The sequence below is a fragment of the Lygodium microphyllum genome, chromosome 10 (genome assembly GCF_053477565.2).
Source record: "Lygodium microphyllum isolate KBCC chromosome 10, Lygodium_microphyllum_v1.1.10, whole genome shotgun sequence".
In the NCBI taxonomy this organism is placed as follows: Eukaryota; Viridiplantae; Streptophyta; class Polypodiopsida; order Schizaeales; family Lygodiaceae; genus Lygodium; species Lygodium microphyllum.
In genome coordinates, this window is record NC_141144.1 from 115,081,476 (window position 1) to 115,100,541 (window position 19,066).

At 45.6% G+C, this 19,066-nt stretch overlaps 1 protein-coding gene across 5 annotated transcripts in view; it reads left to right on the top strand.

Moving 5' to 3' along the window:
* Positions 1-19,066, top strand: part of LOC148030464 (uncharacterized) — a 62,506-nt gene that overhangs the window by 33,379 nt on the left and 10,061 nt on the right. The window contains exons 4-11 of one of the 5 annotated variants that reach the window (XM_087686790.1): positions 15,264-15,479; positions 15,584-15,649; positions 15,760-15,876; positions 16,095-16,169; positions 16,383-16,453; positions 16,519-16,608; positions 18,284-18,386; positions 18,642-18,689. In XM_087686790.1, the coding sequence (XP_087542916.1) occupies positions 15,264-15,479; positions 15,584-15,649; positions 15,760-15,876; positions 16,095-16,169; positions 16,383-16,453; positions 16,519-16,608; positions 18,284-18,317 (669 nt within the window). In that variant the 3' untranslated portion in view covers positions 18,318-18,386; positions 18,642-18,689. Of the gene's footprint in view, positions 1-15,263; positions 15,480-15,583; positions 15,650-15,759; positions 15,877-16,094; positions 16,170-16,382; positions 16,454-16,518; positions 16,609-18,283; positions 18,387-18,641; positions 18,690-19,066 lie in introns of those variants that run through there. The other 4 variants (XM_087686792.1, XM_087686791.1, XM_087686788.1 and 1 more) reach the window with 4 other exon arrangements.

Genomic DNA, 19,066 nt, shown 5'->3' on the forward strand with positions numbered 1-19,066 from the left:
AAGATAACCTAGGTCCCAAGCCTAGTAAGGCCATAAAGTGAGAGGAGTGAAAAGCCCGAATCCAGAACATAAAGGGCTTGTAAAAGGGAGCTCGATGCGCTGTTGGGAAATAAAGGCAAAGTACCAACACCACAAATAGGAACCAAAACAATGTCACGAACAGTGACTGAACCCTCAGAAGGGCCTAGATCCTGCAACAAATCACCTTGCAGTGTCATAGGACTAGAAGCTCCACTGTCAACCAGCCAAGGCCTCTCAGAAGACGAGGCAACCTTTGAAGAAGGCTCCTCCAAGTCAACAATATGGAGGAACACTGACTCATGGGTAACCGTTGGAGTAGAGGTAGAAGTCTCGGATGTTTTAGCTCCATCCTTTGCTCCCGGTTGAAGGTGAGGATACTTCTTCCAACATTTCTCCTCCCGATGTGTCCCCTTGCCACAATATGGGCATTTAGGCTTCTCCAAGTCGGAGTCAAAACCTGAAAAACTCTCGTGTCTTTTAGCCTTTGACGTCCCTTTCTTCTTCGTCCCCCCTCCTGAACCTGCAACAAAAGCGTTGGTGGAGGTGGATCCATTGGCTACCTCTTTGGCGTGCTCGTCATGCTCCAAAACAAGCGGGGCAAGCTCCTCCCATAGAAGCTTCTCATGGGTCAGCAAAATAAAATGGGTACTTGGCACAAGAAAAGCGGATGCCTCCAAGTAGAAAGCTGTGTTTTCAGCAAAACGCTGATGGGCAAGGCCACCTGGCAGTCTGGGGTGGTCTCCTCCATGAGAAGTCAGCTTTGTGTCTCTCTTAGACAATGATACTATTCTTTGATACCATGTGAGAGTGCACAATGGACAAAGGAATTGTAACACAGAGGAAGAGAGAGAGAGACAATCTACAAGAGAAAAAGAAGAGAAACCTGCATTGAACAAGGAACAAATACTGAATACAAGAGGACTGATCAGTGCTTACACGCAGCCCACAATGTCAATGAGGGCACCGAATTAATTTGATGATGATGGAAGCATTGAAGATGGAGAAAGATGATGGAGTTGGAGAGTGCACTTGCCAAGGAAGGAGGAAAGATGATGATCTATATGACTGCCAAGTGGGAAATGGCTATAAATAGCCAAATATCCCAAAAATTGGCTGGCTTGAAATCAGGGGCCAAAAATATGGCTGACCAGCATTTAATGCTAGTAAAAATGCTAGAAATGCTTGTGGCCTCCCCATCGAGATTCTCAACGCCGAATAGCCCCAATGGGACAGATGGCACATTGGCTGAACTTAAGGATGGACAATGTCTATCAGGTGAGACAGGATGAAGAATGCAGAAATTGCTAGGGAAATGCACATTAATTCCCGACGAGAGGAGAAAATGTACTAAAATGCAATAAATTGAGTGCTCTAGAATGAGCTACCTCCAGTGTCAAACAAGTGATAGATAGGTCAGAGCTCCTAAAGTCCTCGTTTGACTCAGACTGAGGCTCACAGGTAGGAGATGACAAAGCATGTGACAAATATGACTGCTAACACATGGAAATCCCTATGTAAGACTGCGACTACGCACCATAAGCAGAGGATGGAAATCCCGGCGTCTAGAAGGTTGATGAATGGGGAGGTGAGTGGCTAGGGGTAGTGAGGGGGATGCCCATCATAGCTGTCCCAAGTGAAAGAAGTGCTCACTTGTGGGTATGTGTGGTAAGCATAGAGTTAAAGGGTGACATTCCCCCTAACAATATACCATGGTGCAAAGAGGTAGTAAAGTGAGGGTAGGTAGAATACGGTATGGAGAAAGAGAAAGTGTTAGGAGCAGAGATGGAGGATCCAACTCCTAGTGTGCTGGATGAGGAAGTGGAGTACCATGCTTGCTCCTAGTCTTTGTATAGATCCTCCAAAGGGGCCTCCTCCTATATGTGTGGATGCATTCTTATGTGGAAAGCATGTGAGAGTGTCCAATCTTGCCCATCTAGCCAAGCTATTAAGGATGGCTAATCCATGTGCTCCTCCCAAGGCTTGGAGGTGGTCACAACATAGTCACATGGAATGGCCATTTTTGGGTCCCCCGTCCCCATTCGCATTTCTTGTTCTTTTTGTCTGTTTCATGCCTATTGCATGTGACTATATAGTCACATGGAATGGCATCCCTGTACCCATTTTCCATTCCATGTGACTATGGGTCACAATAGTTTGTGCACTTGACTGTCTTGTGATGTCCGACTGAGCCCCATCTCTTGTGGTGCTCTCTCTTTGTACATGTGGTCCTTGCTCTCAAAGACGGAGACCTGTCTCTGTGTTGTGCGAGTGTTGAAGTTCCCAACCAACAGGACATCTCCTATGCAAGAATAATGCATAATATCCTCTTATAGTGGTAAATATGGTGACTCTCCTCCTTGCCTTGCATATGGGGAGTTCGTTGGAATGAAGTAACACACTACAATGTATATGTCATAGGGGCGATTTGTATGTACTCGGATCCACATGAAGTGAGCCTCCTCATCCCTCCACACGACTTGCACAATATACTATAGCTTCTGCCTATACAGTACAACCTCTCCCCTAGACCTTTGGTCCCTGCTCATGATCAGGATCTAGGGTGGCATGCCCTCTCCCATCTATAGTCTCTCACCCTTGGTAAATGCGTGCCCAAGCTTTGATGTGTCTTTGTATACAAGATGATGTCCCTATTAGTGAAGGTCTCTTGGAATAGCCCTGCATCAGCCCTCATGGCTCCATTACGGTTTCACAGTGCGAACCTCAAGTGTGTCTCATAGGCCATGCCCCATCATTGGTGCCTATTTGTGATAATGATGCATCCCGTCTCTATATTGCCCATTTGCGTGCTTTGTGGGCCTCCATAATTTGTGGTATTCATTCTCGGCAGTGGGCTACATCGGCTGGTGTAAGATCATCGTTCAGATAGACTTTTCCCCCATTAAGAGCTTTTGGAGAGGAAGGCTTGTCTTGACTCCAAATCAGCAAATTTGTGGATAAGGGGCTAATCCTTTTCTAGGTCCTTACCTACTCACCATGCATTTTCCACACTAAAGGGGTACTCTACTCCCATTTTTTCCACATATGCTCTTGGCATCTTCTAGAGGGCTGTCTCCCTCTTTCCATCAAACCATCTGGATGTGTAGAGCTCTAATTTTCTTCTCTTCTTCTCTTTGAGTGCTAGGTTCATGAACTCTTCCTTCTTTGTTGGGGTCTTCTTTCTCAGTTTGATTCATTTGGAGTTTTCAGATGGCTCAGCTTGTGCTTGTTTGACTATGGCTGCCCATGTATTGATTTCCTTTGTCATGTGCATTTTCAGCTCATTAATTTCAGTTTGTACTTTGTCAAGCATTACTTTGGTGATTTCCTCTTCTCCTTAAGGAGATCAAGCTGGTTCCGATAGTCAATGATCTCATGCCGAAGCTCTTCGATCACCCTATTTCTTTCTTGAAGAGAAGTCTCAAATGGCTGCCTTCCAAGAGGTGAAGTGTGCTTTAATCTCCTCCTGGTATTTCTCTCTTCCATTCTTGTATCATCTTAACCATCTCCTCCCTGATTTAGTGGATTGTCTTGTCTCACATTGCTGTAATAATTTCTTTAACATTTGTCACATCATGGTCCTGCATTTTATAGACAGCTCAGAGTGCCTCCATGCCCTTCGACACAAGGAAATTCTTCACTTTGTCAATGCTGCTATAAATGGCCGAATATTTCTCACTCTTCTCCCCTCCTGTGCGGCTTTCGGATGGTGGAGATATCTTGCCTTTCTTGGGAGACCCCATCATATCTTTGAAATTTGGTTACTACCTGCCTTTTTGACTGTCCCATAGGATAGTCACGTGGTTGCCATGGTTGGGCAGGGATAGACATGTTGGAAAATGACAGCTAGCTATAGAGGAGAGAAAAGAGAGACAATGAGAGTGTGCTGAAGCAAAAGAGTAGAGTGTACTTGCTGAATTAAAAGAATGAGAATAAAAGGTACAAGATAGGTCTAAGATAGATGTAGCTCTAACTCAACTAGAGTTAACTAACTCAACTCTTAACTCTAAGAGTGGTGATGCAACTTATAACTATTGAGAAACCCTTCACCCGTAGTTTTGTGTTTTGCATTTTGCGTTTTGCGTATAGGGTTTCACAGTGGACAGCCCCAAAAAGGGGCTGGGTATGCACAATGGGGCGCCACCCTAGATAATCGGCACCCTCCCTTTGGGCGCCACCCTAGATAATCTCTTACTGATCCCGAAGGTTGCGTATTTGCTATCCTACGGTGCGAGACTGGTGCACCTAGAAGAGCTCCCTGCACATCGTGTGCCCCTTCTGCGCCCAGAAGGTTGCTGAGTTGCGGAAAGAGAACTCCGAACGCCTGTCCTCAAGGCTAGCAATGGCTGCTCGCGCTTGCACCTCCTGTGCATGGAGGGTGGAATCCCCAAATGTCTCCTGTAATAGTCTCTGCGTGGCTGCAAGGTCCCGTTAGAGTGCTCTCTCCTCCTCCTAGCTCTGTTGCCTAGATTGTATGGCTGCCTCTTGGCAGATTCTGCTTGATTGAGCTAGGACCTCTATAACCTCATCTGCTATCCGGTCCCTCTTGTCCCACTCTCTAGTCCAAATCTGCTCTATCTGTCTTGTCACCTCCTCCCTCCTATAGATCGAGTTAGGTATCCGATAGGATCGTGTGTCTAGGGCGGATGCTGGGGGATTAAGTGTTAGGAGAACTGGGCAATGATCGGACAATGTGGTGCCAACCAACTGCTCAATCTGGCCTCTACGAGAGCCTCCCCACTCTCCCACATAAAACCAGTCCAACCCCTCTAGCAGGACTTCACCTAGCTGCCTGTATCCCTAAGAGAAGTCCAACGACCTCTCCCTCCTGTGGAAGGCAGGGTCTTTCAAGGCATCGCGTGCTCCTACTGCCATTAGAAAGACCTCCCATGCCTCATGCTCCTCTCCAGCCATGCCCTGGTAGTTTCTGCCTTTGCCTTGCTGGTCCTCCAAACTCTCCAGGTTGTTGAGGTCTCCTTCAACGATCCAAGAGTCCACCTCTGGGAGTCCATCCACGATCTCCACCCAGAACTTGCTGCCTGCCCTAACCTCCATAGGGGCATAGACATTGAGGACTTCAATGCAGGAGTCCCCAATATCCAATTTGATCCATAGAACCCTCCTTGCCACTATCGTCCCGTGATCTCGCACACAGGCGGTGAGGCTCGAGCCAATAGAGGTGCATACGCCTCCGCTCCTGCCGTGGGCACCTATGGCATGCTCTCAGTAGGTGTGCGAGCTACCGGAAAGTACCTTCCCTACCTGCTGGGCCTGGGTGGGGGTGAGCTTGTGCTCCTGTAGTAGTAAGATGTCGACCTGTCCGGCAATGGCATGCTGCAGCTCCTGCCTAACAATCAACTTCCTGGAACCACTTGCCCCACTGTAGTGGAGACTATTCACATTCCAGGATGCAAGATGTAGGCTCATGGGGAAACGTGTGGCTGATTGAACAGGCATCTGTTCAGTGTGAAGGCTACTGATGAGGAGAAGAAACTATGAGGCATGCAAGTATGCTTTGCCGCCGGTCTGGACGGCAAGCTCCAGTCCCCCACGGTGGCCCTCGGTTGGACCATAGGGGTGATAGATGCTCTAGGTGGTACTATCAATGCATCTATCAGCCATGCTGAGAGTCGTGACTCTGTACACTGGTAGAATTGGGCCGCCTGTGCCAGGGGCCACTCGATCACATCCCTCGGAGCTCTCCACTGTGGAGGGGCTCAAAAGATGATACTCAAGTGTGGGACCTCGGTACCAGCCCACCAGTTAATGTCCATCATGCAGCCAGGCCACTGCTGTGCAAACAATGCTAGTCCTTCTTCCATCCACTGGGAGATGTGGTCCACCACCCGACTTTTCAACTCCTCTATCTGTGTAGTCGTCCACTTCCCTGAGTGAGAGGACTGAAGAAAAAAGACATAGTTTGGTCCATCTGGTGGTGCTAGTAGATGGACCTTGCCCCTCCTTGACTTATGAACCACGAAGATCCCCACCTCGTGCGGTAGTGGGAACTCTCCACGGTCCGCAACTCTCAAGTAGGACCATGGGCCATTGCGGAAGAACTCCTGTGGCAACAACTGTACTTGTCTCGGGAAAGTGTGATAGGCGGCAGGGGCGGATGAGCTGGTGGTTGTGTGGGAGGGGGGGGATTATTGGTGCGAAGAGGGTGTAGGTGTGTGTGGCTCATCACCTCCTGTGGGAAGAGGGGAGGTGGGTCTGGGGGGGATCGCTTGAATTGGGTGCGGATCAGGGGGGGTGCTCGGTAGGGGAGGTGGTGGGGGGGAAGAGGATTGAGGGATGGTGGGATGGACGGAGGTGCATGACGGGTGTGGGGGGGGGGGACTGGTGGCCCTGTCAAGGGGGGGCTCTGGGCTAGGGTCAGTGGGGGGGAGGTCATGGGATATGGGGAGGGAAGGGTGTAGGGGCTGTGGGATCTCTGGTGAGGTAGTCCGTGGCAAGGGTGGTGGATGTGGGGGGCTGCGGTCCTGCCGGGTGGAATGGGCACGGGGGGGCTATGGAGTGCTCTGCTAAGGGGGTGCCGCTCGCCCCCCCTGCTCCCTACTGACGAGGCTGGGTCTGAGGGGCCGGTTGCGCCCCCTCTGCTGTCTCCCTCTCTGTCGTCTTTGGACTTGTGTTAAGCCGTTAGTGCCCACCTACGGGCTTGTCGCCGGAACCTCCTCGGCTCCAAAACACGTGCACATTGCTGCCTGATGCCCAAAGTCGTGGCAGCGCAGGCATTGGGCTGGTTGCTCAGTCACAATGACCTGCTGCCTAAAGGAGTGGCTGCCCACCTCAATCTCTAGGAGCTGTGGGATATTCTTGACCTCTTTCACTGCAATCTGTACCTTTGGGACTCCTGCAGTTGTCATTGCATCCGCGAAAGACCCGGAAAGGACAATGCCAAAGAGCCGACCAAAGTCTTCCACCAACTGGCGATACTCTATTGCCAGGCCAGGGAAAAGCAGGGTGACCGGGTGCCGTAGAAACCTGTTGTGGAGTGCAAATGCCTCCACAATAAAGCCACTGTACCAAGGGACCATGTATATGACCCCCTTCGTGGACGGATATGGTGAACTGGCAAGTAACTCGCGAGCTACGTCTATCGAACTGAGCCGGACCATGAAGATCCCTTGGCCCATTAGAACCGCCTCCACGATCTGCGCTGTGCCAATGCGCAGCGTGGAGTGAAGCTGGGCCCTATGTGGGAATGTCCTACAACCTGACCATAAATTGCTGCTTCTTTTAGCTCCAGCTCCTTAGCTCGGATGGCTAAGAGCTGCTCAGAGAGGACAATGCGCAAGGTGTTTGACTGGGGGGCACTCGTTGAGTGCGTTGGTGTTTGACCAAAGGTTTCCATTGTGTGTCCCTTCTAAGAGAACTACCAATCACGTCGTGGTGCTACTTGAGGGGGGAAAGTTGCTGCAAATAGAGGGAACAACTGGAGGGTGGTGGAAACAATGGCGGGGGGGGGAGGGGAGAGTTGCTATTTTGGTAGTGGGAGGGGGGGAGGGCGGCCGAATCTATTAGAGCAGGGGGAGAGACAAGGCGGAATCCTTTGGATCGAGACTAGGCGAGATGTTGGGGCGGGACAGGTGAAATGATGGAGTGGGACGAGGCGAAATGTCGGGGCAGAGGCGAAATGTCTTGGTGCAGGGGGCACAATCTTGAACCATCGGGGCAGGACAGGTGAAATGACGGAGCGGGACAGGGCGAAATGTCGGGGCAGAGGCGAACCGTCTTGGCGGAGGGGGCACAATCTCAAACCGTCGGGGCGGAGGGGACTCAGCGTGGGGGGGGCGAGTTGGCAAACCGGGTGCTGACGATGGTGCGGTCGAGCTGTGATGGGTGCGATCAGATGGAACGGGGGGCAGCTTGTGATGTGATGGGTAGAGCTAACTAACTCATCCTGCATGGCTTGCATCCAATGTACATCTTGCTGAGCTTCGTCCAAGGAAGTAGGCTCATCATCATCCAATAGTGAGCTCATAAACACACGCTCATCACAATCATCTACTTCTGTAAAATCAATCAAATGCGCCCCCTTGCATCATTTGCTGCATTTTTGGCAGCCCTTCTAGTGCGCTGAGGTATAGGAGCATCCATTTTACTCTCTTGGAGAGTCTGTAACAGCCATCTTGGGACTGTTTTTGCTGCATTTACAGCAGCCCTTTCATGCTGTACTACTTCTATGCATGTGGCAAACTATCATCGATACCTTGCTGTTCGGGAGCATATGGTGCAGCAATAGCTTGCTGTATTAAGTCTGTCCTGCCATTTACAGCAGACACAGACTCCAAAGTAAGTGGCAAAAGACCCCCAAAGACATCACCAATGTCATGGGTGGCTGGATTTGAAACTGATCATGTGAAAATGCAGCATTTTCAGCAAATAGGACATCCCTACTGACAAAGACTTTCTTTGTGCGTGGGCTATACAAGCGATAGCCCTCGCTCTCCGAATTGTAGCCAATAAATATGCATTTTACAGCCTTGTCATCAAGCTTCTCATGAAGCTCTTTTGGAACATGTGCATAGGCTATACAACCAAACACCCAAAAGTAGTCTACTTTGGGTTTCTTTCCAATCCAAGCTTCGAATGGTGTGATCATCTTCAATGCCTTAGTGGGTGCACGATTCAACACATGATTTGCACACTGAAGGCCTTCTAGCCAAAATTTATGAGGTATCCCCTTGCTTTTTAGCATACAAGGAGTCATCTCCATAAGAGTCCGATTCTTTCTTTCAGCAACACCATTTTATTGAGGAGTCATTCTAATAGTGGCTTGATGTGTAACGCCATGATCAAGCAAATATGTCTCAAAAGCACAAGACATGTACTCCCCCCCTCTATCTATGCAAAGTGTCTGCACTTTTAAGTCAGTTTCAGCTTCAAGCTTTCTAACAAGATGTTTGAAATGCATGAACACATCGGATTTTGCCTTCAGTCCATATACCCATGTATACCGAGAGTAGTCATTAATAAATGTAACAAAGTACTGATGACCTCTAAGTGCACTTGTTCTCATGGGACCACAAACATTAGAGTGAATAAGCTGCATTTTTCAGACAACACGCATTGCACCATCCTTTTTGAAGGCAAATCTATGCATCTTGCCCAAAATACATTCCTCACATACATGAGGAGATGGAGTCTCCACTGGAGGCAATGCATTTACCATACGACACCTTTGAAGTGTCATCAAACTCCCAAAGCTCATGTGTCCATAGCGGGCATGCCCTAGCTTCACATTTTGCATAGCGGGCTAAAGAGTAGTGACTACCAAAGCATCATGAGACTGTCTGTTATATGTATCCAACAAAAATAGACCCTTATGCAGGGTGCCGGACAGCCTAAGTGCATAATCCATCTCTCTGTCTCTAACAATGCATTTGTCATCCTCACAGATGACCTGAAAGCCATGCTTATTAAAAGCAAAGATAGACAACAAGTTCTTTGTAATGCCAGGCACAAACAAGACATCTAGAAGAATGAAATCACAACCATCTGCAGCAGTAATAGTCATTGTTCCAATGCTACATATATCATAACTGTTGCTGTTCACACATGTAACATGCTTCCCAACAGGGGTTGAATGCAAAGAGGTAAACAAACACTTCCTGGAAGTGATGTGCTTTGATACCCCCCTGTCAAAATACCATGTTTGCTGCGTTTCAGCAGCATTAAATGCTGAATCAGCCATTGAAAAATCATAACTGCATGTGAGAAATGCATAGTTCTTCTCTACAAAGTTGACTGAAGTATCATCATCAATAGATTTGCTGACTGATGTTCCTTGGATAGCCAAACTGGAGTTCTTTTTCTTCTCTTTGGCCAATCTCTTTCTGCATTCATCGATATAGTGACCGGGCTTCTTGCAATAATGGCATTTTCCTTTTTTTTTTAGTCTTTTCAGTGTCTTGGACAACCTTATTTGATGGCTGTCCAATATCATCCTTTATCACCCTTTTGCTGATTTTTTACATTTTGCTTGCCTTTTTCTTTGTCTTTGAACTTGGAAAGCATAGCCACATCACCTGAACATGATGCCACATTCTTTCGAGTTTGTTCCTTTGCAGCAAGAGGCCTTCCAACTCCACTAATGTAAGGGGCTATTACCCCTTCCTCAAAGACAACATCAAAGAGGTGTGGAAACCAAGATATGACTTTGGAAGAGAGTTCAGTGTGATGTTTACCAATTCAGCATCTTGAATGACCTCATCAATATTGAGTAGCTGCTCACGCAAATCCTGTATGTGAGTAAGGTGCTCTGTCATGCTATCACCTTCATCCATGGTCACATTGGCCAACTCTCTGCGGAGATAGGATATCCTGGCCTCATTGCGTGCTGCAAACATACGCTCAAGTACAAGACTGAATGTGTGGAGTAATTGCCCTTTTTATTGACAAGGCAATCAAAGAAAGTGCCTGTGCATCGTTTGAGTCCCATTTCCTCTGATCCTCGGTAGGAGGGAGAGGGGCAGCAGTAGTGGCAGCACCAGTACCACTAGTAGCAACACTAGCAACCTGTCCTCGAGCGTTATGCTGAGGTGCAAGACCTCCTGGTCGTTGCAAATCACCTATAACATAGTCCCACAAGTCCTTCGCCTCAAGAAGGTTATGGACCAGAAAACTCCACAGTGGGTAGTTTAAGCCATCAAGTTTGTCCTCGTGAGTGAGGACACCAAGGATGTTGCTTTGATCATTATTCCTCCGATGTGCCATGCTGTCAATGATAGACAAAAATTTGCAGCCAAATACTTCAATGCTGAAGTATAGAGTATACTCCTCAGAGTGTCAAAATCCCCCACAAGATTAAGAAATAAGTACCAAACTGTCACTCAAATGCCAAAGTGTGCAGAATGCCACCCAAATCAGCACTCAACCAGTAAATTACAGCACTATACTGCTATACCACACCCGCCTCGAAATGTGTGTCCACAAAAGTATAAAATATAGTAACTTATTGATTCTTACCAAATTTTACTGAATTTTCCCAAAATTCTCTGCCCAATCTGACTGTAACATCAATTAAACGTTGCTATATTGCTTGTTACTTGCCTTGGAGTGCGTGTCGAGCAAAAGCCTCAAATTTCTTTCTAAAATTTCAAAGAAATTGAAGAAATTTATACCTTAGGCCAACCAACACAAGCATGTGGAGAGTATTGTTGTGCCTTGCTCTCCAAGACTTCTCGTGTCCCCCGCACCCTTGCCCCAGGGAAAAGGCCCAAATTTTTGGTGGGAATGTCCAAGAAATTGAGAAATTTCTTCGAATTGGTTGTCAATTCGAACTCCGGGAGCAAAAATTAGCAAAAGCCCCAAATTTTTGGGCAGCACGAGCTGAGATTCGAGAAGAGATGGCTGAAATAGACTGGAAATTCCAGAAATTTCGAGAAAACCCGAAATCTGAAAATTAGGGTTTTTGCACTTTTTAGGGTTTGCAGAAATTGGCGGGCAGGACTGAGATAATGGCAGGCAGAGCTGAGAAAATGGCGGGCAGAGCTGAAAACAGCAGCAGCTCCTCGGGCTGCGTGCAGGGCTATGTGTGGGACTGCGCGTCAGGGCTGTGCGCAGGCTGAAAACAGCAGATTTGGAGCAGATGACTGAGCTTGACAGATCTGGAGCAGAGCAAATGGACAGATTTGGAGCTGATGGCTGAAGTGGACAGATCTGGAGTAGACAAGAGACGGCTCAGCTACAGCTTCTCCTCCACTTCAAAAGCACCTCACAGCCAGCTGAAAACTCTTCCTTGAGCTGAGAACCAAGCTGGCAGCAGTAGGACCTTGGGCGGGATGGCACCGGCTAATGGTGGCTGAATGGAATCTGCGCGTACGAGCTGCTCTGATACCAAATGTTGGAAAAATGGCAGCCAGCTATGGAGAGAGAGGAGAGACAATGACAGCAAGAGAGTGAGCTGAAGCAAAAAGAGAAGAGTGTACTTGTAAGAATGAAAGATAGAGTGAAAGTACAACTTATGTTTAGGTCAAGGGTTGACCTAGCCAGCCTTCCACCAACTAACTAGAGTTAGGTTTATTTTACTCTAGAGCCTAGTGTCACTACTTTAAGTTTCTAAGACACTAGGTGTACACACCTTACATCGACGCTTTAATAAGTGTCCAAACCACACAAATTACATTGGGCATTGCCCATAGAATCGGCAAATTCTAACAAATGGAGGGTAAGACAATAGAGGCAAGGTATCAACGCTACTAATAGGCACCAAAGAGATGTCACCGGTAGTGACAATATCCTCTGATGGACGGAGATTCTGCAACAAATCACCTCAGGGTGTCGTATGACTCGACGCATCATTGTCAATGAGCCAAGGCTGCTTAGAAGACAAGATAGTCAAGGAAGGCTTCTTCACCCGACAAATGTGTAGAAACATTGACTTGGTGGTAATAGCAGGTAATGAAGTAGAGCTAGTCTAAGGATCCAATGTAGATCCACCCTTTGCTCCCGGACAAAGGTGAGGATATATCTTCCAGCACTTCTCCTCAGGATGCAAGTTCTTCCCACAATGAAAATACATGGAATATCCCCAATGCTTCCCCACAAAATCTATATTAGAGCCGGAAGATGACTCCAACTTCTTCCTCTTGCCTTTCTTTTACTTGGCATATCCTATACCTATAGATAAAACCGCATAAGCACAACCACATGCACGGGCTCCACTAGAATCTATCTCATTGTGACATGCATCCTGCCAAAGCAACAATGGGACTAGCTCCTCCCAAGTGAGTTTCTCGGTTACGAGAAGTGAGAAGATTGGTGTAGAACACATTATATGTCGGTGATGGATGTTGTGAGAGAAGTGTTATAGCTAGGTCCTCCAAAGAAATGTCCATACCAAGGGACGCAAGCTTATCCCAAATCTCCTCCATTGTGTGGATGTGATCCCTCATTGTAGGAAATTTGCGATGACAGAAAGCCGTCGTAGCTTCAACTCAAGAGATAATCAATGCCCAAATGTTTGGATTTGGACGAGAGATGCCAATCTCCTCCAAACCTTTTTGGTGGTGCAGATACATCTAACATGCGCGAGCATAGAATCTATACAACTCAAAAGGAGAAAAGAGCGGGCTCTAGCTTCAACTGATCCCATAAAGTTGCCAAATCCATGGTCACACCATCACGAGGATCCATGGTAGGTTGGGGTAGAGGGAAAGCAACAAAATCCTAAAGGTCACAGTCGTCAAGGAGACACTCCATGTGGCATGACCATAGAGGGTAGTTTGTCCCATCCAGCTTGTTAGATGCGGATAGAGAGGGTAGGACTGGCACCTGCTCAAGAGATACCATCAATGCCAATTGGGGACTAGAAGCCCTAGAAGAATATAATGGGAAAGAGTGATAGGATAGTGGTCAGTCTGAATGATCCCAAACCACACAATCCCCCATATTATACACATAAGCTATAGATGTCCTTTAAGAAAGTTCTTGCAAAAAAACAAAGAAAAATGCTGCAACTGGGATTTCCTTCACTTGTATGGGTCCTTCAGTCTGCTGATCAACAAGGGACTGATGTACAACAATGAAGATGGGGTGTATATGGGACAAGAGGGAAGTTGATGGCAAGAAGGCAGACTGTCCTGCAAACACAGGTGTCTATAGAACTGCTGAATAGAAACGCAACCAAAAAATGGGCTGAAATCTGCCACACCTGTCTGATACACATAAAGAGACTTGTCTTGAGCCAAAATGCAAGTCTGGCCAGGAAGGCCTGCTTCAAAACACAGATGGGGAAGAGTACAATACATCCACCAATGGTCAGCTGTGCAGTCCCCTAGGCCACCAAGAGAGTTCCCAGAAAGAAACACGGCAGAAAAGTGAGGCCATCCGCCTAATAAACAGGCTGTCCAGCCCACAAAAGGGGCTGTCCAGAGTGCTGAGGTGTCATCAAGCTGTAGAAGAAGACCCCGGGACTGAAAAAACCTGAATCTGGCTAGTGGAAAACAGGCCGCCCAGGCTACTATGGTGCCACCTTGGCCAGGGGGAGACTCCCAACAGTTAAACGCAGGGAGGTAAAGTGTGTGTCCACCTAGAAAGGGGCTGCCTGCACCTGGAGAAGAACCGCCTAGTAAGAAAGGGGGCACCGTCCAGCACAGGAGAGCAGAAAATGCAAGGTCTTCAGCCCAAAAAGTTGACACCCAGCTTGTTGGATGCTCGGACAGGTTACTTCTCTCTGTAGACTCCGGCTTCCATGCATGGATTTAATACCATATCAAAGTGCACAACGGAAAGAGGAAAGTGAACACAAAGAGAAGGGAGACAAAGAGAGAACACAAGAGAGAGAAGGAACAATGTGACTGCAATGGTTGAAGGTACAAGACTACAATAGTCAGCCCCAAAACACAACTTTACTCGTCAGTGTAGGCGCCAGATGGTAGCAAGGGGATGAGAGATTGAGGAGGGCTGGCTGATCACGAAGGATCAATGATGGATAATGAGAGTGGGAGGGTAGGCCTCTTGTATATAGATGAAAAGGCGGAAAAACCCTAAATATGCTCAAACCCCTAAAAAATGGCCAAAAGTGCCCAAAAAAAAGAAGCAATAATGTGCCCTCCATCTAAAGTGTCTGAAACATATAAAATGATAGACAAATACAATGTTAGAGCTCCTAATGTCCTTGTCTGACTTAGACTGATGCTCATAGGTAGGAGATGACCACACAAGAGACACATGGCTACTAACAGAAGAAAGGTCAGAGGGTGAAGGAGAGCATACTGTTTATATGGAGTCAAAAACTTCTTTCATAGTCATCTTAGTGCTGTCCTGGACATGTGAATGGTAGTCTCCTCTTCAGCTAGGCATATTCAACTTCTGCCTGATTGATGGGTGGTAAATTGTGAAGAGTGGCTTGTCTTTTAAGGGTTGAGCACAGCCAGAGTTGGATCTTTGAGCTGCTGTGTCTTATCGAGTAGATGAGTTAAAAGTTAAAATACATGAGACAGCAGGTTTGAAACAGATAGCGCAAGCTTGCAACTGGCTACATTTTGCCTTTTACCATGGCTTAAGTGAAGATTAATCATTAGATTGTTTTCAACTATTTTAATAGATTTAGTTTTGGCAGATAGATAATATTCCACCTATGAGAAGTGCTTTGATCTTGTATAGGATTATGTGAAGACCTTAGCTAGAGTTACAAGTTTAGAGAGAGGAAATCAAGAGTGTGTATATATGGACTGTTTTCAAATTTGTGTGTGCTTGAGAGAGCTCCACCCATTTGGTTTTTGGATGGAATCATGCAGGAATGTGTGGCTTTCGTCCTTATGAATTTCAAGCCTTTCTGCAATGCCATTTCTGTTTTACCAGAGGGAAGTGTTCCTTTGTTTAAATATATTTTTCATCTTCAAGCATTTTTTCAGCTCCCTGAACTGGTGGCAAAAAATGTCTTATCATTTGATACAACATTTTGGATGCGATTGGCAGCTAGAGCAGATCTTTGCAGCTCCTCTGATGATAAGGTGAGACTTCTGTTGTTTTTATTTAGACTTCATATGAGCAATGCAGGTTTTCTATACAACGAAATTGTATACTGTCTAAGCCTTAATTTAATTATGAAATACAGAGAGACTTTGAGGAGCTTGCAACCTCAATAATGACACTTGTGGAGCGTGTCGTACGTAAGACAGAGGTAAACTTTGCAAACATCCTTTACATTTGACCAGCTCTGTAGCAGTTGTATGATGCTTAGCCTTCATTGAGTTATATTGGGTCTTTATTTTCATTACAGTTTTGTTCCAGGAAAAAATAGAGTCCTCGACAGATGTTTTGAAGTCAATCTTGAAACCAATCATGATGGCAGATGAGGAAATTGTGTGGCCTCCCCGTGATCCCAAACTAATACCACGCATGAAGCAGGTGCCTTTGCTTGTGCTTTGATGACTAATATTATGCCTGTGAAAGAACGATGTGTCTCCTTTATTGTGAATATCTTTCTTGTCTCAACTTTTTATCGAAAGCTGTACAAGATTAGAGTAGCTTCGAATGTCACAGTTCCTTTTTCTTTACCTCTGCCATTTTGTCCTTGTCATGCAAGAAGGATGTTGCTGATTTGGTTACATGCTGGTTGAGAATAGGAATTACAGAAGAAGGAGCAGCAAGGTTACTTGGATGAGAGCTTCCTTTCTGAGGTTAATGCTCAAATGCGGCAGGTGAGATATAGACTTCAATGAGTCTTAGAAATTGTAATGTATTTGTCAATATACTAAATGCTGTGGTTATATGAATGTGACAACTGAAGCATGCAGGGTCCCTCAAGACATAAAAGCCTGATTTATTATGAAACTTTGAGGCTTTTGTGCATAGCAGTATGAATAGTTGTCAGAAAAGAAAGTAAAACCACAAAATTTTCATGCTTGCTGCAGCATACTGAAATCAACTGGATGAAAATTAACCTGGAAGCGTTTTCTACCCCTTCTGGATACCCATATAAATTGTAAGGCTATATTTGGATTGGGACACTGGATGATTGCGTCAGAAAAGAAAGTAAAACCACAATAGTTTTTCACACTTGCTGCAGCATACTGAAACCAACTGGATGAAAATTAACCTGGAAGCATTTTCTACACCTTCTGGATACCCATATAAATTGTAAGGCTATATTTGGCTTGGGACACTGGATGATTGCCATAGGAAAGGAAAATGTGAAGGTTTGATGTTTCTGTGTTGCTGATTTGTGTGATGTTTGTACAATAAGATGCTTCATGATGTTATTGATTTCTGGAGCTTGCAGTACTGACATCGAGAAAGTTGGACTCGTGAACATAGCGATAAGTTGCGTTGTCATCAATTAATGAAATACACAAGGCTTCCTCTCTAGTAAACCTTCAGAGTTGCTCATAAGTGGGGATGGCAAATTTGCTGCATGAACACGGGTGCCACTTTCTAGGTCTTATAGATGGTGATTATCCATTTTTCTTTCAAATCCTGCATCAGTTTTGCAGTCCTATGTTTGCAGAAAAATCCTTTAAAATTTTCCACTTTTGGCCAAAAAAAATTTGAAACCAAACTTTCATACTTATGAATAACATGAAAAATAGAGAGTTCTCAGCAGCCTCAACAGATTTATGAAGGTGACTGGAGGATAGTATTGCCTGTCTATAATACATTAGTGTTGGAGGTTGGCCACAATTTGGGGCATGTGGACAGTTGGACTTGGCTTACTGTCCCATCAGTTTGACATACTTGTCGACCACCACCCACATATATGATGTATGGTAATCTAACGAATGTTCCAGAGAATATTTCTATACTGTTGGTTGGGGACACCTGCTTCTGACCCCCTGCTAGGGGGGTCCAAGGATGCGAGGCGCCTTCGGTAGATACATCTCTAACATTTAGTAACTTTAGTCACGGTCCAGTCCTAAAAGGCCAGCTGGTTTCAACAAGACTGGACCCCTTCTAGTGTCTAAACAGGGAACCCTACAAATGTGTAGTGCCCATCGTGGCTTCTCATTTGGGGGCCTTACAACATTTGGCAGTTGGAGCAAAGGTGGGTAACTGAGAGGTGGGCAGTTGAGTAACATCCAACAGCTTTGTTTTTGAACTTCCTCAGTATAGTGTGACTTATACTTGTCTCAAGGAAATATTGCTCAATGTGACATGTTGTAAGGTGCCTAATGTGTAAGGAAAAGTAATGAAGTTTACCAAGGGGTGGAATTGAGTCTAGTATGTAGACATGAGAGTTTGGGGTGAAAAGTGAGCCGGAAGTGGTTAGCCACAATGTGTAAGCAAAAGTAACAAAGCTTACTGAGGGGGTGGGATTGAGTCTACTACATAGACATGAGGTAGGGTAAAACATTCGAGTAAGCCTGAAGGGGTTAGTTACAAAATCTCTTGTGGATTTTACTTTGACAAGAAGTAGACTTTCTTTGTTTGTGAGAGTCTGAATGTGGGGAGATCCCCAAGTGATAGCTAGTGTGTTCTTCAACATCTCATTCATCTCAAGTTGATTTCATGGAAGATCTTGAAGAAGGGCTTGGAAGACCATATCCGGAACTAAATTTTCTCTCAGCAAAGCACATATCAGTTATGTACTATAAATGTTATTTGACCTTGAGAGCTTGCTTGCATCTGTACTGCCTTTTGTGTTGTTTTCTAGAGATTTCTGGTGAGTGCTAATAATTATTGTAAGCTTTGCACAGTTTATCTCATCAATGGAAGAAATGTTTCTGTAAAAAAAAAAAGGACAGTACACTTGAATTTGAGATGATTATAGCTATATCTAAAATTCAGCGAGATTGAATTTTCTCTGTGCTTAAATCAGGCTAAGGAGGATGGTGACAAACCTGGGCTTGTAGCCATTCTTCAGAAGGTGTTGCAGGTTTACGCAGCACAAATTTTGGCCAAGAGAAGTTATGCGAAGAAAGGTAAGCTGCACAGTTTCACTTGAATTAAGTACTTCACAGGTTTTTCTTGAACTGTAGCATACATCTAATACCTAATGGGATTTTGCTAAAGATGTTTGGATTCAGTTCAGCCTCAAGTATTGTTGATTAGCAAAATACATGTGCAGTACATGCAGCAATAGGAACTAAAGACTAGCAAATGTACAAGTGGAAAAGGTGAGCAGATAGTATGCTACTTCCTTATACAATGACACACTTGTTCTATGACAATTGTAGGTGGACAACTGGATAAGACTGAGGAGTTTTTAGAATTACTAATGTCAGGTAATGCCAACCTTATGCCTACATTATTGTGTTTAAATGATGATTCCGTGTGACCTTATCTTTCCAAATTTAATGTTTTCCTGTTGGATTTTCTATGTTTCATAATATTATCATTTAGTTTGGATCTTGTGATTTCAATCATCCATTAGTCAGGTACACGGAGAAGCTTACTGACAGGGACACGCTACATGGATTGTGATGCGGAATGGAAAACATTTTTGTAATGACAATTCTTTTGTTCAATAAAATAATGGAGTCACACTACTCTTTGCCCTTCAGGATGTGTAAGGTGCCCTGGAACCCCTTGAATGAGATGTCAATTGCATCTGCTTGTGTAATGGATCTGGAGACGTTTTTCGGTTGGATATCTAAGCCTA